Here is a 16,142-nt window from a genome sequence, read left to right as displayed (position 1 = left end):
AGAGGGAGAATCAGGCTTCCTGCTGAGCAGGGAGCCCGATGTGGGGCTTAATCCCAGGACCCTGGGATCATGCTCAGCCAAAGGCAGGCGCTTAATGACTGAGCCACCCAGGTGCCTCTAAAACTTATTTAAATCTAAATTTGAAAAACTTAGGTCTAAAGTGATAAATGGTTATATAGCTATTTCATAATGATCCTACATAGAGTGTTAGATTTTCTTTACATCTGCCCTCTTCCCCCCTCCCCAAATTCAGTAGTAAGTTGAAATTTTCAATGCAGTCTTCCTATTAATATAGGTTCCTGACCATGAGTATGATGCATAATTCCCTAAAATACGCATGCAGATATTTTACATAAAGGCATATTTGTTGATTATAAAAGTTTTAAAAATCTAAAGCTGGAAAGATGGATGTTTTCGATTAATTTATTTTCGTTGATGATATCCAACGTTGACTAGATAAACTGTTGCAGGTTTTTGACTATGGGACATCCTAAGTTCCATCCTAGTGTACAATAGACTAGAACTTTTAAAAGCTCCTTGGTATGAGCCTGCTTTATATCCAAAAACATTTTTCAAAAATTTTCAACATGTTTTTGTGCTGACTGCTTTGGTTTAAAAATACATATTTGACAAAGTGATTGTTTTGCATACAGCTGACTATATGCTGGTTTATACTTGTAGAGCCCATATTAACTTGAAAAGCAATTTTTTAATGTCTATTAGATGGTAATCCAAATGGTAGCAGTAAGTGGCAAAATGGTTTTTTGGAGGGGTAGGAGAGGAGGGTTCAACAGTCTCAGATTCATTTTTTGTTTTTTTTTTTTTAAATTTCTGGTCACACTTTATTCATTCATTAGAAGCTTCCTATTAATATTTTTTTTTCTTAAGGAACTTAGTAATTTTACTGGAACTTACAGTGTATTTAATGTACAGATGAAACTTTCACACACACAAAAATAATATTTCTTCCTTTATGATAGGATCAGCGGCAGACTGAAGCCATCCAGTTACTACAGGCACAATTGACCAATATGACACAGCTTGTTTCAAACTTATCAACAACAGTGGCAGAATTAAAACACGAGGTATTGTTATTTGCTGGTATTGTAAGACACACTGCATATATAGAGGTTGTCATAAAGGCAGGCTTGTTAAGAACATGGTATCTAAGAACTTCAACCAAACAAAATGGTCATTTATAGAGAACTTGTTTAGAATACCAGAATGTGGCATTTTAAAGTTTTGGAAATAGACTAATTATGATAATTTTTTGGAAAACAAGGCATTCATAGTTTAGGTCTTACCTAAAATATGATTATAAAGCAATTCTATTAGGCCTTTTGCAAACCACTGATACTTCATTTTCAGTTCACAAAGGCTTATTGAGTTGTTTAACAAAGCAAAAAATTTTATTGATTTAATAAGTATTTATTGAGCATCCATTGTATGTGAGTGTGAGCTGTACAGTCCTTGGGGCATACAACAATGAGTAGTCCCTGGCCGCACAGAGCCTCTCTTCTGGGGGAGTGAGGGAATAAATATAGTAAATATATGTGAAGGACAGTGGGATAGAAAATGAAATGTGTGTGTGTGGAGTGGTGTGGTAAGAGTTGCTCCTTTAGCTAGAGTGATTTTGGAAGGCTTATCTGAGGCAGTGGCATTAGAACTTGACTGCTCAAGAGGAGAGCAGCCACATGCGGCCTAGGGTCAGAACAAACCTGTTAGCAGCACTAGGGCAAAGGACCCACGATTAGAAACAGTGTAATACATCTGAGGGCAGAAAGAAAGTTGGCATGGCTGGAGCAGAATGAGGGGAAGGAAGGTAAGAAGTACCTTCAGGATATCATGGCAACTGGGTCTTGTAGGCCTTTGTAGGCAATTTAGAATTTGAATTTTATTCTAATCATTGCAACTCATTGGAAAGAATTAAGAAGTGACAGGGGTCATCTCATTGATAATACTTGGAGAAACTCCCCATTTGTCGCTCTGTGGAGAATTGCCTCTTAAGGAACAGCAAAAGCAGAAGTGGGGAGGAGACCAACTAGGATACAGTCGCAGTAACCTGGGTGAGGTGATGTTGGTTTGGACTAGGGTATTAGAAGTGGAGAACAGTGCAAAGTTGTTGAATTCAGGAAATATTTAAGAGAAAGACAAGCCTTGATGAAAGATTGGATATATGGGATGTGGAACTAAGGATGACCCCCATGTTTTTGGCTTAAATAACTGGGTGATTGCTGGTTCAGTATTAAAAGATGGCAAAGACTAGGCAGGAGCAAGATTTTTTTTTTCTCCCTAAGTAGGAGATAGTACAGATGGAAAACACAGCAAATGTGACAAAATGTTAATTATTGGTCAACATAGGTGAAAGGCATGAATATGTTCATTGCTATTTTTAAAAATTTTCTATAGGTTTGAAAATGTTCAAAGATTTGGAGGGGGAAAGGAAGACAGAGTAAGACATTACCTCAGGAGTACATTTTCTAAGAGCATGCCCTGCATTTTATGGTTTTGAAACACATGAAAAAATGTTTAAAATGATTTGTCCTTTGAATTTTATATCCCACTGTATTTTTCCTAATATAATTTTTAAATTATAATAACAAAATATAATAATGTAATATTTAATATTACTATAATATATAAAATATATAATAATTAAATCCTTTTCTCCTCTCAGGTTTCAGATCGACAAAGCTATCTTGTCATATCTTTGGTTCTCTGTGTTGTCTTGGGACTGATGCTTTGTATGCAACGCTGTCGAAACACTTCTCAATTTGATGGAGATTATATTTCAAAACTTCCTAAAAGTAATCAATATCCAAGCCCTAAAAGGTAATATCAGCATTTTATTTCACATTTTTTACTGTTTTTTTATATTTTTGAGAAATTTGACTGAATAAGGGAATACTGAGATAATTTCTTTTCCCCATATGATATCTTAATATTGCAGTGTTAAAACATTATTGGAACTAGCAAGATAGTCCTGTATCTGGGAGGTTCTGTAGACTGGAATAAAGAAAACATTAATAGGAAGTGCATAAACCCTTGAAATATTTTGGTTGTGAAGGATGCTTGAATGTGGAGTTCAAAGGGAGAGGATAATAGGTATTTTAATATAGCACCTTTTAGAGAATGATCCTTAATTTTTTTTTTAACATGTAATAGTAATAATTGGTGTGTTACATTAGAGGTTAGTATTCTGTGGCATGTTCAGTTCTCAATAGCTTCCATCAAGCCCCAGCTGCAGAGTAAATTATATGTAGTTTACTCATTGTGCCCGATGTTGATTTTTCTTCATGTTTTAGATGTTTCTCTTCCTATGATGATATGAATTTGAAAAGGAGAACTTCATTCCCACTCATCAGATCCAAGTCTCTACAGTTAACTGGCAAAGAAGGTAGATTTTTATGCAATATACATATATATAAACAGGAATCCAGCTTCTGGCAGAAGTAGAATGTCAGTGTTGTGTTCAAAACCATCTGCAACAGAATAATGGGTATAAGTAACCTTTGTGTTTGTGCTATGCCAAAACCACCTTATCATTTTCACACTTTATATCTATCTTTATTCCTGAAAGCCCAGAGGGTGGGGAAGGAGGGCTTAGTTTAATTAGCCATTGGTGGCTTTGTTTGCACATGCTCCTGTTTAGAAGTATTTCTTTTTAGAAAGGGATGTTTGAGAAAGTTCAACAGATTTGGAAAACCTGAATGTGCTCCCATAGCATCCTGTGCTTATCTGCCTCCTCCTCTTGTACAGGTAGGACCCCTTTTGTCTCTAGTTTAGGACTGTGAGGCACTTTCTGAAAAAAAAAAAGATCTAGTCTCTCTCTTTTTTATAGGCCAGGGTCTATAATAGCATTCCATCATCTAACACTTCAGTGAATACTTAAATTTAAATGAATGAATTTGTACCGAGTAGCTATTTTTCTGTATTAGTTTTTTTATAATTAGCGCTTACTAATTAACTAACTTAACTTTATAGCAGTATTAAAATAACCAAGTTAATTGTATATTTCAATTAGGATTGCTTTCTTTAATAATTGTTAGCTTCTCTTTCTTCAGGATTTACTAACAGCAGCATGTTCCAATTGATTAAATAATTCAAGTAATCATTGCTGAGCATTGCTGGTTTACTGTTATCACAAAGCTTCACAAATTTAACCCATTACATGTGTGCTTGCTTAGGACTAGTAAATCTCTTCTTCCTTCCTGCTTTTTTCTTTCTTTTTTTCTTCTTTTGGCTGATTTTCTTTTATAACTGAAATTTTTAATTGAAGTGTTACATGTAAGAAAAGTGTAATCGTTATATGTAAAGCTTGATGAATTTTCATAAACCAAATGAGCACACCTGTGTGGCCAACACCCAGACTGAGATAGAGAACATGCTCCAGCATCCCAGCAACTTCCTTGTGCTCTTTTAGTCACTGTCCACCCCCTCCCAGGATAGCCACTGTTTTGACCTCTGACTTTGACATAGTGATGTTGAGCATCTTTCATGTGCTTGGGGGACATTTGTAAATCATCTTTGGAGAAATATCCTTTTTAAAATTTAAAAGATTTTTTATTTAATTTTTTTGTTGTTGTTAATTTCTCCAATGTCATGAAGTTTCCTCTGTTTTCTTATAGGAATTTTATAGTTTTACATCTTACATTTAGATCTTTAATCCATTTTGAGTTAACTTCTGTATATTGTGTAAGGATAGGGTTCAGCTTCATTCTTTTGCATGTCAATATCCAGTTTTCCCAGGACTGTTTGTTGAAGAAACTGTTTTTCCTCATTGACTGGTCTTAATACTTTTGTTGAAGATTATTTGACCATATGTGTGAGGGTTTGTTTCTGGGTCCTTTATTCCATTGGTCTACTTACCAGTCTTTATACCAGTACCACACTGTTTTGTTTTGTTTAAAGATTTATTTATTTATTTATTTGAGAGAGAGAAAGAAACAGTGGGGGGGGGGTGGCGCAGAAGGAGAGGGAGACAGAAGCTTAAGCAGACTCTGCTCAATGCAGAGCCCCATGTGGGGCTCGATCTCACAACTCTGAGATCACACCCTGAGCCGAAACTAAGAATGAGAATTGAAAGAGATAGTGGTGGGGAGGGACAAAGGGATAGGGAGAGAGAGTCTTAAGCAGACTCCACACTGAGTGTAGAGCCCGACACCAGGATTGACCTCATGACCTGAGCAGAAACCAAGAGTCCTACGCTTAACTGACTGTGTCACCCAAGCATCCCAGTACTGCACTGTTTTGATGACTATAGCTTTGTGACATGTTCTGAAATCAGGAAGTGTGAGTCCTCAAACTTTATTCTTCTTTTTAAAAATGGTTTGGCCTATTTGAGGTCCCTTGAGAATCGATATAAATTTTAGGATGTATTTTTCTATTTCAGCAAAAAAATACTGTTGGGATTTTGATAGGGATTGTGCTGAATCTGTATATCATTTTGGTAGTATGGACATCTTAACAGTATTAAGTGTTCCAGTCATGAACGTGAGATGTTTTCCCATTTGTGTCTTCTTTTATTATTTGTTTGTATATTCTTTAATTTCTTTCATCAATATTTTGTAGTTTTCCTACACTTTCTTAGGCTTATCCCTAAGTATTTTATTCTTTTTGATACTATTGTAAATGGAATTGTTTTCTTAATTTCCTTTTTGGATTGTTCATTGTTAAAAGTATAGACGTGCAACTGAAGTATAGACGTGCAACTGGTTTTTTGTGCTTTGATTTTGTATCCTGCAACTTTTCTGAATCCATTAACAGTTTTTTTAATGCAGTTCTTAGGTTTTTCTACATATAAGATCATGTCATCTCTAAACAGAGATAATTTTACTTTTGTCCAATTGACGGGGGGAGGGGTGGGGGAGGGGAGGCAGAAGGAGAGGGAGAGAGAATCCCAAGTAGGCTCCACGCCTAGCATAGAGCCCAACACAGAGCTCAAATCTCTGAGATTGGAATTCCTATCTAACACCAAACACAAAAAAATAAATTGTGAGACAACCCTGAGATCATGACCTGAGCTGAAATCAAGAGTACAACGCTTAACTGACTGAGCCACCCAGGTGCCCCCCTTTTGTCCAATTTGGATGCCTTTTATTTCCGTTTCTTGCCTAATTGCTCTGGCTAGGACTTCCAGTACTAAGTTGAATAGAAGTGATGAGAGCTGACATCCTTGCCTTGTTCCTGATCTTAGTGGAAAGCTTTCAGTCTTTTATCATTATTATATTAGCTATAGGCTTTTTCATAAATGACCTTTTAATATGTTGAGGTTTCCTTCGGTTCTTAATTTATTGAGTATTTTTATCATGAAAAGGTGTTGAATCTTGTCATATGCTTTTTCTGCATCAGTTGGGATGATCATGTGGCTTTCGTCCTTCATTCTTCTAATGTATAGCACATTGATTGATGTTCATATGTTGAATCATCCTTGTTATTCTAGGAATAAATCTCAGTTGGTCATTGTGTAATATCCTTTTAATGTGCTATCAAATTTGCTTTGCTTATATTTTGTTGAAGATTTTCATGTCAGTATTCATTAGGGATACTGGTCTGTAGTTTTTCTGTACTGCCTTTGTCTGGCTTTGGTATCAGGGTAATTCTGGCTATATAGAATGAGCTTGGAAGTGTTCCCTCCAAATTTGTGGAAGAGTTTCAGGAATTGGTGTTAATTCTTCTTTAAATGTTCCGTAGAATTCTTTGATGGAGCTGTCTAGTTTGGGGCGTTTCTTAGTTGAGAGGTTTTGATTATTGATTCAGTCTCCTTACTTGTTATTGATCTGTTGATATTTTCTCTTCGTGATTCATTCTTGATGTGTGTTGCTAGGAGTTTACCCATTTCCCAATTTTTTGGCATACAGTTGTTCATAGTAGTCTCTTATAATCATTTTTCTGTGGCTTGGTTGTAATGCTCCATGTCTTATTTTTATATAAAGCTAGGACTTTTGTACAAAGTTGATATGAATTAATACAAAATTGACAAATTACATAATCTGTTGCCTGCTAAGTATTTGAGGTAATAATGGGGCTTAGATAATCCATGTTGTAACTTACATTAATTCATTATAAGTTTTCTTTTCTTAGTGTCCTTCTCTCTTTTCATCAGGTTTATACTTTGATTTGCAACTCTCATTTTTGTTGACAAACTAGGTGGATCAAAATTGTTTTGATTTTTGTGACACATTTTTACTGTGAAATATAAGGGAAACAAAAAAAACCAAAAAGTGCATAAAACTAGAATGTACAACTTGCAAAGTAATTATAAAGTGAATGCCTGTGTAACATTCAGATCAAGAAGTAGAACAAGATCAGCACTCTTGGTATTGCTTCTCCCAGAGGTAGCTATCCTGACTTTTGAAATAATCATATTCTTGATTTTCTTAATAGTTTTACCATTGGTCTTTGGATTTCTCACAGTGTAAGTTTTGCCTGATTTTGAGCTTTTGATAAAATAGAATCATACCACATGTAAACTTTTTGTTCTTCTTCAGCGTTCTCTTGGGAGATTCATATACATGATTGCGTCCCATCCTATTTCAGTAGCTCATTCACAGTGTATTTATCCATTCTACTATTGCTTACAATTTGGGGCTTTACAGATAATGCTGCTGTAAACATTTGTTTGTATACTGGAACATAGTTGTATGAATTTCTCTAGGAATATTGCCTAGATGTAAAACTGCTGGTTGTAGAGTATGCTTATCTGCAAGTCATTAGATAATGGCAGGCTTTTCCAAAGTGGTCATAAAACATTTTGTGCTTCCACCAGTGCTGTGAGAATTTCCATTATTCTGCATTCTTGCCAACAAACACTTAGGATTCTCAGGTTTAAGGTATTCATTAACCTCAGTGCAGTTGTAGTTTGCATTTACCTGATTACTAATGAAGTTGAACAAATATACTTATGCCTTTTAGTCATATGACTTTCCTGGGCAATTTTAAGGTTTTTGCCTGTTCTTCTGTTGGGTTGTTTATCTCTTTTGTACTGGTTTATAATTATTTTTAAGATTTTGATCCTAGTCATTGATTAAGTATGTTGCAGATATCTTATTTTGCTCTGAAACTTGTGTTTTATATAGAGTTTTTTAAATAAGAGAAGCTCCTGTTAGTGTAATCAAATGTATAAATTTTCTCCAGTTATGGTTAGTGCTTTTTATCTCCTGTTTAAACAGAATTTTTTGCTCCAAGTTTATGGATGATATTCTCTTATATTTTCTTTTAAATGTTTACTTTGGTTTTTATTTTTAGGTCTTTAATCTACCTGGAATTTATTTTTTTGTGTTTGGTGTTAGATAGGAATTCCAATGTAAAATTTTAAATGAATTTTCAGTTGCTTCAGGTTTCTTGGCCATTATTGGCTCTTTATTAAAAGTGGGCAGAGACCCTGAATAGACATTTTTCCAGAGAAGACATATAGATGGCCAACAGACACATGAAAAGATGCTTAACATCACTCATCATCAGGGAAATGCAAATCAAAACCATAATGAGATAACCACCTCACACCTGACAGAATGGCTAAAATCAAAAACACAAGAAACAACAAGTGTTAGGATATGGAGAAAAAGGAACCTCATGCATGTTGTGTGGAATGCAAACTGGTGTAGCCATTGGGGAAAACAGTGTGGAGGTTCCTCAGAAAAATTAAAAATAGAATTACTATATGATCCAGTAATTCCATCACTGGCTATTTACCCAAAGAAAATGAAAACACTAATTCGAAAAGATATATGCACCTTTGTGTTTATTGCCGCATTATTTACAGTTGCCAAGATATGGAAACAAACTCAAATGTCCATCCATAGATGAATGGATTAAGATGTGGTGTATATATATACATACACAATGGGACATTACTCAGTCTTAAGAAAGAATGAGATCTTGTCATTTGCAACAACATGAATGGACCTGGAGAGTATAATGCCAAGTGAATTATTAGTCACATAGGTCCAGAATTGTTTTTGTAAGAGGAGTTTTGGTTATAGGAACCTGATTTTTTTTAATTAAAAATTAAATTTTTTAAATTAAAAATTTCCATTAATTTTTTCCATTTCATCTAAATGTTAAGGGGCGCCTGGGTGGCTCAGTTGGCTAAGTGACTGCCTTCGGCTCAGGTCATGATCCTGGAGTCCCGGGATTGAGTCCCACATCAGGCTCCCTGCTCGGTGGGGAGTCTCCTTCTCCCTCTGACTCTCCTCCCTCTCATGCTCTCTGTCTCTCATTCTCTCTCTCTCTCATTCTCTCTCTCTCAAATAAATAAATAAAATCTTTAAAAAAAAAAATAAATAAATGTTAAAATTTATTAGCATAAAGGTATTCACATATCTTTTACCTATTAACTCTTTTTATTTTTCCTCCCTTTCCTAAAGAGATTTTTTGTTGGAGCTAGGAAGAGATTCTTCTCTTTTTCTGTCATTAGAAGTTGTGCATTATCTTTGACATCTTCTCATACTTTAGAATTTACAAATACTTGTCAAAGTCTGCAGTTAATCCTTTTCTCTTCTTGGATAGTACCAAGATCTTTTATCCCCAACTTGACTTACATGTTAATGTTTTGTGTATTTAAATTCTGTTTTTTTGCTTAGTTGTAATTCAACAAGGTATACTATTATTATTTTTTACACTAATGTTCATTTACATTTATCCACATATATACTGATTTCTTAATTCTTCAGGTCTGCTTTCTGAGACTTTCCATATGCCATTACTTCCCTTCATACTGAAACATTATCTTTTTTTCTTTATTCCTGTTTAAATTTGTTGGGCTCTTTGAATTTCTCAGTTGGTATATTTTATCAGTATTGGAAAATTCTTAACCATTATTTTTTCCCCAAAAACATTCCCTCTACCTCGTTCTAAGAGTCCCCATTTAATTCAGTATGTTACCATCCTTCTCACTTTATCCTCCTAAACTCCTATTTCCATTCTTTTTGCCTTTCTGTGCTGTATTTGGGTGATTTCCTCCGAACTGTTTTCCAGACCACACATTCTTCAGCTATCTGTAGTCTGCTATTAAATTCTTCCATTGAGGTTTTAATGTCAGTTACTACATTTTCCATTTCTAGGAGTTCTTTTAGTATTTTTTTAAACATCTGGGTCCCTTTTTTGTTTTATGTTTCCTGCAGATATTTTCAAGCTTTTTATTAAACATAGTAGTATAACTGTCTTTATAGACTTCTGTTTGATAATTCTGATATCTTAAGTCTTTTTGAATCTTTTCATTGGTTGTGTCTGCAGGCTCTCGCTCAAGATGCCTTGTGTCTTTCTGTGCTTGGTTACCTTTGTGTGTTGGTCCTTCTCTTTGAAAAATTATTTGTAGAGATAATTAGAGAGCTAGGAGGTGTAGGTCCTTATTCCAGAGAAAATTTGTGTTTGCTTTATATTCAGGAATATTTTATGTTTGTAGCATGAGGTTAGTTGGACCACCAGATGATGGGAATTTGGACTGTAAGTTCCTGCATTGCATGGGTTAATTCTTTCTCTGAGGGTAGTTCTTTAGAGTCCTAGCTTACAGAGGGGAGAGTGAAGGTTTCTTATTAGACTACTACTTTGGGTGGGTCTGGAGATTTTATTTCTGACTCATTCCCTTGATACCATCAGAGCTAAAGTTCGCATACTCCTGCTTTGGCAAATGCTGTCAGGACAAAAATGACTTTTGTGTTCCATTTCACTGTCTGGCTTCCTACTTTTACTTCAGATTTGGCCTAGAGATTACCTACTTAATCTTGGCTGCTCTTCAGTGCTTTTAGTGATTTTTTAAAAAATTAAAATCAGTTAATTAACATAGTGTATTATTAGTTTCAGAGGTAGAGTTCAGAGCTAGAAGTGATTCATCAGTCCTATATAACACCCAGTGCTCATTACATCACGTGCCCTCCTTAATGTCCATCACCCATTTACCCCATCCCTCCATCCCCACCCCTCCAGCAACCCTCAGTTTGTTTCCTATTATTAAGAGTCATTTGGGGCGCCTGGGTGGCTCAGTTGCTTAAGCGTCTGCCTTCGGCCCAGGTCATGATCCCAGGGTCCTAGGATCAAGCCCCGCAACGGGCTCCCTGCTCTGCGGGAAGCCTGCTTCTCTCTCTCCCGCTCCCCCTGCTTGTGCTCTCTCTCCCTCTGTCAAATAAATAAATAAATCTTTTTTTAAAAAAAAGTCATTTATGGTTTGTCTCCCTCTCTGGTTTCGTCTTGTTTTATTTTTCCCTCCCTTCCCCTATGCTCCTCTGTTTTGTTTCTTAAATTCCACATATGAGTGAGATCATATAATAATTGTCTTTCTCTGATTGACTTATTTCGCTTAGCATAATACCCTCTAGTTCCATCCACATCATTGCAAATGGCCAGATTTCTTTTTTTTTTTTTGATGGCTGTGTAATATTCCATTGTGTATATATATCATATCTTTATCCATTCATCTGTCGATGGACATCTCAGCTCTTTCCATAGTTTGGCTATTGTGGACATTACTGCTATAAACATTGGGGTGCAGGTGCCCCTTCGGATCACTACATTTGTATCTTTGGGGTAAATACCGAGTAGTGCAATCGCTGGGTTGTAGGGGAGCTCTATTTTCAACTTTTTGAGGCATCTCCATACTGTTTTCCAGAGTGGCTGCACCAGCTTGCATTCCCACCAACAATATAAGAGGGTTCCCCTTTCTCCTTATCCTCGCCAACATCTGTCATTTCCTGACTTGTTAAATCCACATTTAGTTGCTTTCAGTAGAGAGGGTGATCTGAGTAACAGTTAACAACCATTCCTAGAAGTGTCATTTTTTTTTAAAATCAATTTGAGCGAGATTAGTACCCTGGTAGAAATGGCTATTTAGAGGAATGTTTAGATATTTTTATATATTTGATGACTTTCTCAACAGATTTCTAGTACATAATGCAAAAAAATTATAATTGGTTGAATCATGTTACTAGTAAATTTGCAGCATAAAGTTTTATAGTGAATTTTGCAGCTTTTATAAACTTCTGGGTCTGTGAGACCACATATTGTTTACTTTTAATGGGTTCAGTAGGACTGAAATCTCATTTATCTTGTCAGTCAGATGTCTTGTCAAGACATTTATCTTGTCAGTGTGGGAGTGGTATACAGCTGTCTTTAATGTGCTTAAAGTAATGAAATCTTAGAAACCTAAAGCGAATATTTCTAATTTACTCACCTTGCCAGCAGTGTTTATTCATTATTGCTTTGTCATTTATATTGCGTGTTCAAGCTGTTTTTAGATTTTGGCGTTCATAGTTTTGGTCACAGTAAAATACAATTAGAAAAAACTTCTTAAATCTCTTTTTTATGTGTATGTTCCTTTAACTGGCTTTTGTACCTGGTCACAACTGCTTGTTGCACATATTAACCCACATTTGTGACACAGTGTAGTTTAGTTTGAGTATTTCTCTAGGGAAATACTCAGATGATCTCTAGGTTTGTTATTAGCTTACCTGGTGGTGGTGTCTTTCTCATCAGGTAAGAGGGTAGGGCTGGGCCCAAAGAAGGATGCTTACTGTGTTGGCTGATGGCTAGCTGTCAGTTAAAATCTTAGGGAAATTATTTGAAGGAGACCAGGCAAGCCCAAAATAAGAACCACCTTGTTGCTTTTCACTAATTTAAAATGCATAAATATATGCTTAATCTATTATTATAAATTCATTGGATCTGTTAGGAAAATAATCACTAAGGGACAATATATAATATTTTCATAGTGTTTATCATAGCATAACCTACTTTACATTTTACATCTGCTTTTTACTTTCTCTTACTTATAGTAGACCCAAATGATTTGTACATCGTAGAACCCCTCAAGTTCTCTCCAGAAAAAAAGGTAATATTTTGATTAAGTGTATTGTTGTGTTATGTGATAGTAGATGAAGAACTAAGTAGAAAGGTTTGATATGATCTTTAAGTGGTCCTTAAATTTACTGTTTATTTCCAATCATAGTAATGATGATAAATAAATGTTACAGAGGTTAGCAAACTATGACCCACAGGCTGTATCTGGCCTGTGGCCTGTTTTGTATGAGCCTGGAGCTATCGTTAAAGGGTTGCAATATAAAAAAGAATATGCAAGAGAGACCCGCAAAGCCTAAAATATTTACTGCCTGGCCTTTTACAGAAAAGGTTTGCTGAACTCTGGCTAATAGTCCTTACTTATTGAGTATCAGTGTGTGTCAGGCACAGTGTGTGTGTGTGCTGTTCCTGTATTCCTCACAGCAGCCTGGAGATGGTAGTGTCCCCGAGTTGATATGAGAAAACTGAAACTCAGAGGGTTTATGTCGTCCGTCTTTGAATGATTCATTAAATCAATGGTAAACCTCAAAATATACTTAGGCTTTTTGGTTACAAAGTCTGTGCTTTTTCCATTTTGCCTCTCAAAGTAAGTTGTACTCATTTTGATTAGAGGTAATGATCTCTAGGTGAAAGAACTTGGACTTTTAGAGCCAAATAGCCCAGGATTCAATCCCAACCTGACCACTTACTGTTTTGTAACTTGGGCAGGGAACCAAACCTCTGGACCTTGGTTTTCTCATTTAGTAACCAGGGATAAAATACTCACTTCTCAGGAAGTAAGATACACATGAAAGCAACTAGTATAATACCTGGTGCGTAGTAAACTAGTACTCAGATGTTAGTTATCACCCCCTAAATCTGTTTTCAGAGGTGGCAGCTAAGTAAAGAGTTTTGATTGAGTAGCATTTACAAAATGGGAAGGTAATGGTAATATCTATACAGAACATAACAGTATGTATGCTGTTCATAATACTGTTTTACTTTTCACTGGGAGTTTGCACTTTTCTCCATTAGCTCAGCTCTCTAGATGTTTTGATGAGGTAACTGTTGGAGGTCTCATTACTACCTTGTTTTAATGTTATAGAAGAAACGCTGCAAGTACAAGACTGAAAAAATTGAAACCATAAAGCCAGCAGATCCATTGCACCCTGTAGCCAATGGAGACCTAAAAGGAAGGAAGCCCTTTATGAACCAGAGAGATTTTTCTAATATGGGAGAAGTTTATCACTCTTCTTACAAGGGTCCTCCGTCTGAAGGAAGCTCAGAAACATCATCACAGTCAGAAGAGTCTTACTTTTGTGGCATTTCCGCTTGCACAAGTCTGTGCAATGGACAGTCCCAAAAGACAAAAACTGAGAAGAGGGCTTTAAAACGAAGGCGATCTAAAGTCCAAGACCAAGGAAAATTGATAAAAACTCTAATACAGACTAAGTCAGGATCATTGCCGAGCCTGCATGACATAATCAAAGGAAACAAAGAGATCACCGTGGGAACATTTGGTGTCACAGCGGTCTCGGGACATATCTAAAATGAATAGAACTTTTCATACTGGAGACTTTTTGTTGTTGTTCTTTGAAGAACAGTCTGTGGTATTTGAAGGGTTTGGGGGAGGGAGAAATATTAATGGGAAAAGTATTCAGAAATTATGGTTTCTGCCTTTTTAAAAAAGTAGGTGGGATTGTGTCAATCTTGGTTAATGAGCTGCAGTTTTACAAGGCTGATCACGTCCTACAAGGACAATGGTAGACATTTTATAAAGATGTTTTTTCACAGATTAATTACTGGGACAAACGTAATTTGGAAGCCCAGTTCCTTTGGGTGGGATAGGAATGAAAGCCTAAACCTCTTCCTTTAGCTTTGTTCCTATTTCTTGCACCTTCCCATATTTATGTGCCTTTTGTCTATTTATAATGCCACTGGAAGAGGAGGGAGAACTTTTTCTGTCATTTGATTTCTTTTATAACTTTGTTAGTTTTTTGAAGCTGCAAACACTACAAGGCTTTAAGGTGATCTGCACCTGAAGTTCAGTAATGTGGGTCAGACAGTATAAAGATCCTGCAGACTTGCCAAATAGACTTCTGCGTAGCAAACTCACTTGAAACAAAAACTTGCTGGAATTTTTTCTGTTCTTTTGGGTAAACGGCAATACTGATATTTTCATTTAACTTATTCACACTCATTTTTCTCTAGTTACTGACTCAATGAGAAAAAAGCCTACAAGATTTTTTCTTGCAAATGACTGGTATTTGCAACTAAATTTTTTTATAAATTCACCTTTTAAACACATTTAACCACTTGTTGTAAGGGTTTTCGTTAGCTACATTACATTTTAAACATTCACAATAAGCACTAATCCTCCAGACTTTTAGGTAATTGTTTCCTGTTACTACAAGTAGAACATTTGAAGGTTTGTCAGATGAGTCCAGGTCTCATATGGTAGAATCACTGCCTATGTACATAAGCACGGAACCAGTGAGTGAGTTTGCCAGACCTCGTCTAATTGGTCAAGTCTAAAGGGATCATTATTCCTTGATGTTTGCTTTGTATTGGCTACAAATGTGCAGAGGTATACATGTGATGTCAATGTGTCTGTCTTCATTTGGTCTTTTGTTTTCTTTAAAAATAATGGGCAGCGACTGTATTTGAGTAAAATGATTTCTTAGTGTGTGTTTGTACAGTAATGAGTGAAAGTGGGAAGTTTCTTTTTGAAAGGGAGAGAATTGACCATTTTGTGTTGTAAGATTTAAGTTATAACTTATTGAGCACTTTTAGTAATAACTTTTTAAGCTTGTCTAATACCTTTCTGGGGGTATTGTTTGTAATGTGACCTATTTAAAGCCTTTTTTTGTTTGTTTAAGTTGCTGCTTTTAGGTTAACAGTATGTTTTAGATGATTTAAATTTTTTTCCAGTCTGTACAATTAGCCATTCAGAGCAAGAGGGCCTGATTGTATGGATCATTGAGAAGAGGTCCAGATGAGAGTGGAGGGAGACCGGGAGTTACACAATCTGCGTGCAGCACCCAGGGTTGTGGAAAGATGACTTTCAGTTTGTAACTACGGAGCTGTAGCGCCATTAGAAACTGTGAATTTCCAAATAAATCTGAACACTTGTCTTTATTAATTACTGGCTCTTCTGTTCTTTGAAGGAGAACTTACAAATATATTACTCGGAACATGGGAATGAAGTTTTTGCCACTTTAAAAACTACAGCAACATCTCATTACATAATTGATCACATTTCAGCCAACTCTAAACTGATTGAACTTACACGTAAACATTTTGTTCCCTATACAATTGTAATTTCACCATTTCAAACACTAAAATGAGAGTTTTTGATCTTTATTTAGTAGAAT

At 35.8% G+C, this 16,142-nt stretch overlaps 1 protein-coding gene across 4 annotated transcripts in view; it reads left to right on the top strand.

The window, feature by feature from the left end:
- SUCO (SUN domain containing ossification factor) overlaps positions 1-15,910 on the top strand; it is an 85,682-nt gene extending 69,772 nt beyond the window's left edge. For all 4 annotated transcript variants that reach the window (XM_035010791.1, XM_035010789.1, XM_035010790.1 and 1 more), the window contains 5 exons: positions 981-1,085; positions 2,678-2,832; positions 3,306-3,397; positions 12,768-12,823; positions 13,874-15,910. In XM_035010791.1, coding sequence (XP_034866682.1) covers positions 981-1,085; positions 2,678-2,832; positions 3,306-3,397; positions 12,768-12,823; positions 13,874-14,317 — 852 coding nt within the window. In that variant the 3' untranslated portion in view covers positions 14,318-15,910. The remainder of the gene's footprint in view (positions 1-980; positions 1,086-2,677; positions 2,833-3,305; positions 3,398-12,767; positions 12,824-13,873) is intronic.
- The last annotated feature ends 232 nt before the right edge of the window (positions 15,911-16,142 follow it).

This window comes from Mirounga leonina, unplaced genomic scaffold, assembly GCF_011800145.1.
Source record: "Mirounga leonina isolate KUSES-001 unplaced genomic scaffold, KU_Mleo_1.0 Mir_154, whole genome shotgun sequence".
In the NCBI taxonomy this organism is placed as follows: domain Eukaryota; kingdom Metazoa; phylum Chordata; class Mammalia; order Carnivora; family Phocidae; genus Mirounga; species Mirounga leonina.
Note: the sequence above shows the minus strand (reverse complement) of the source record. Positions and strands in the feature narration are given on the sequence as shown.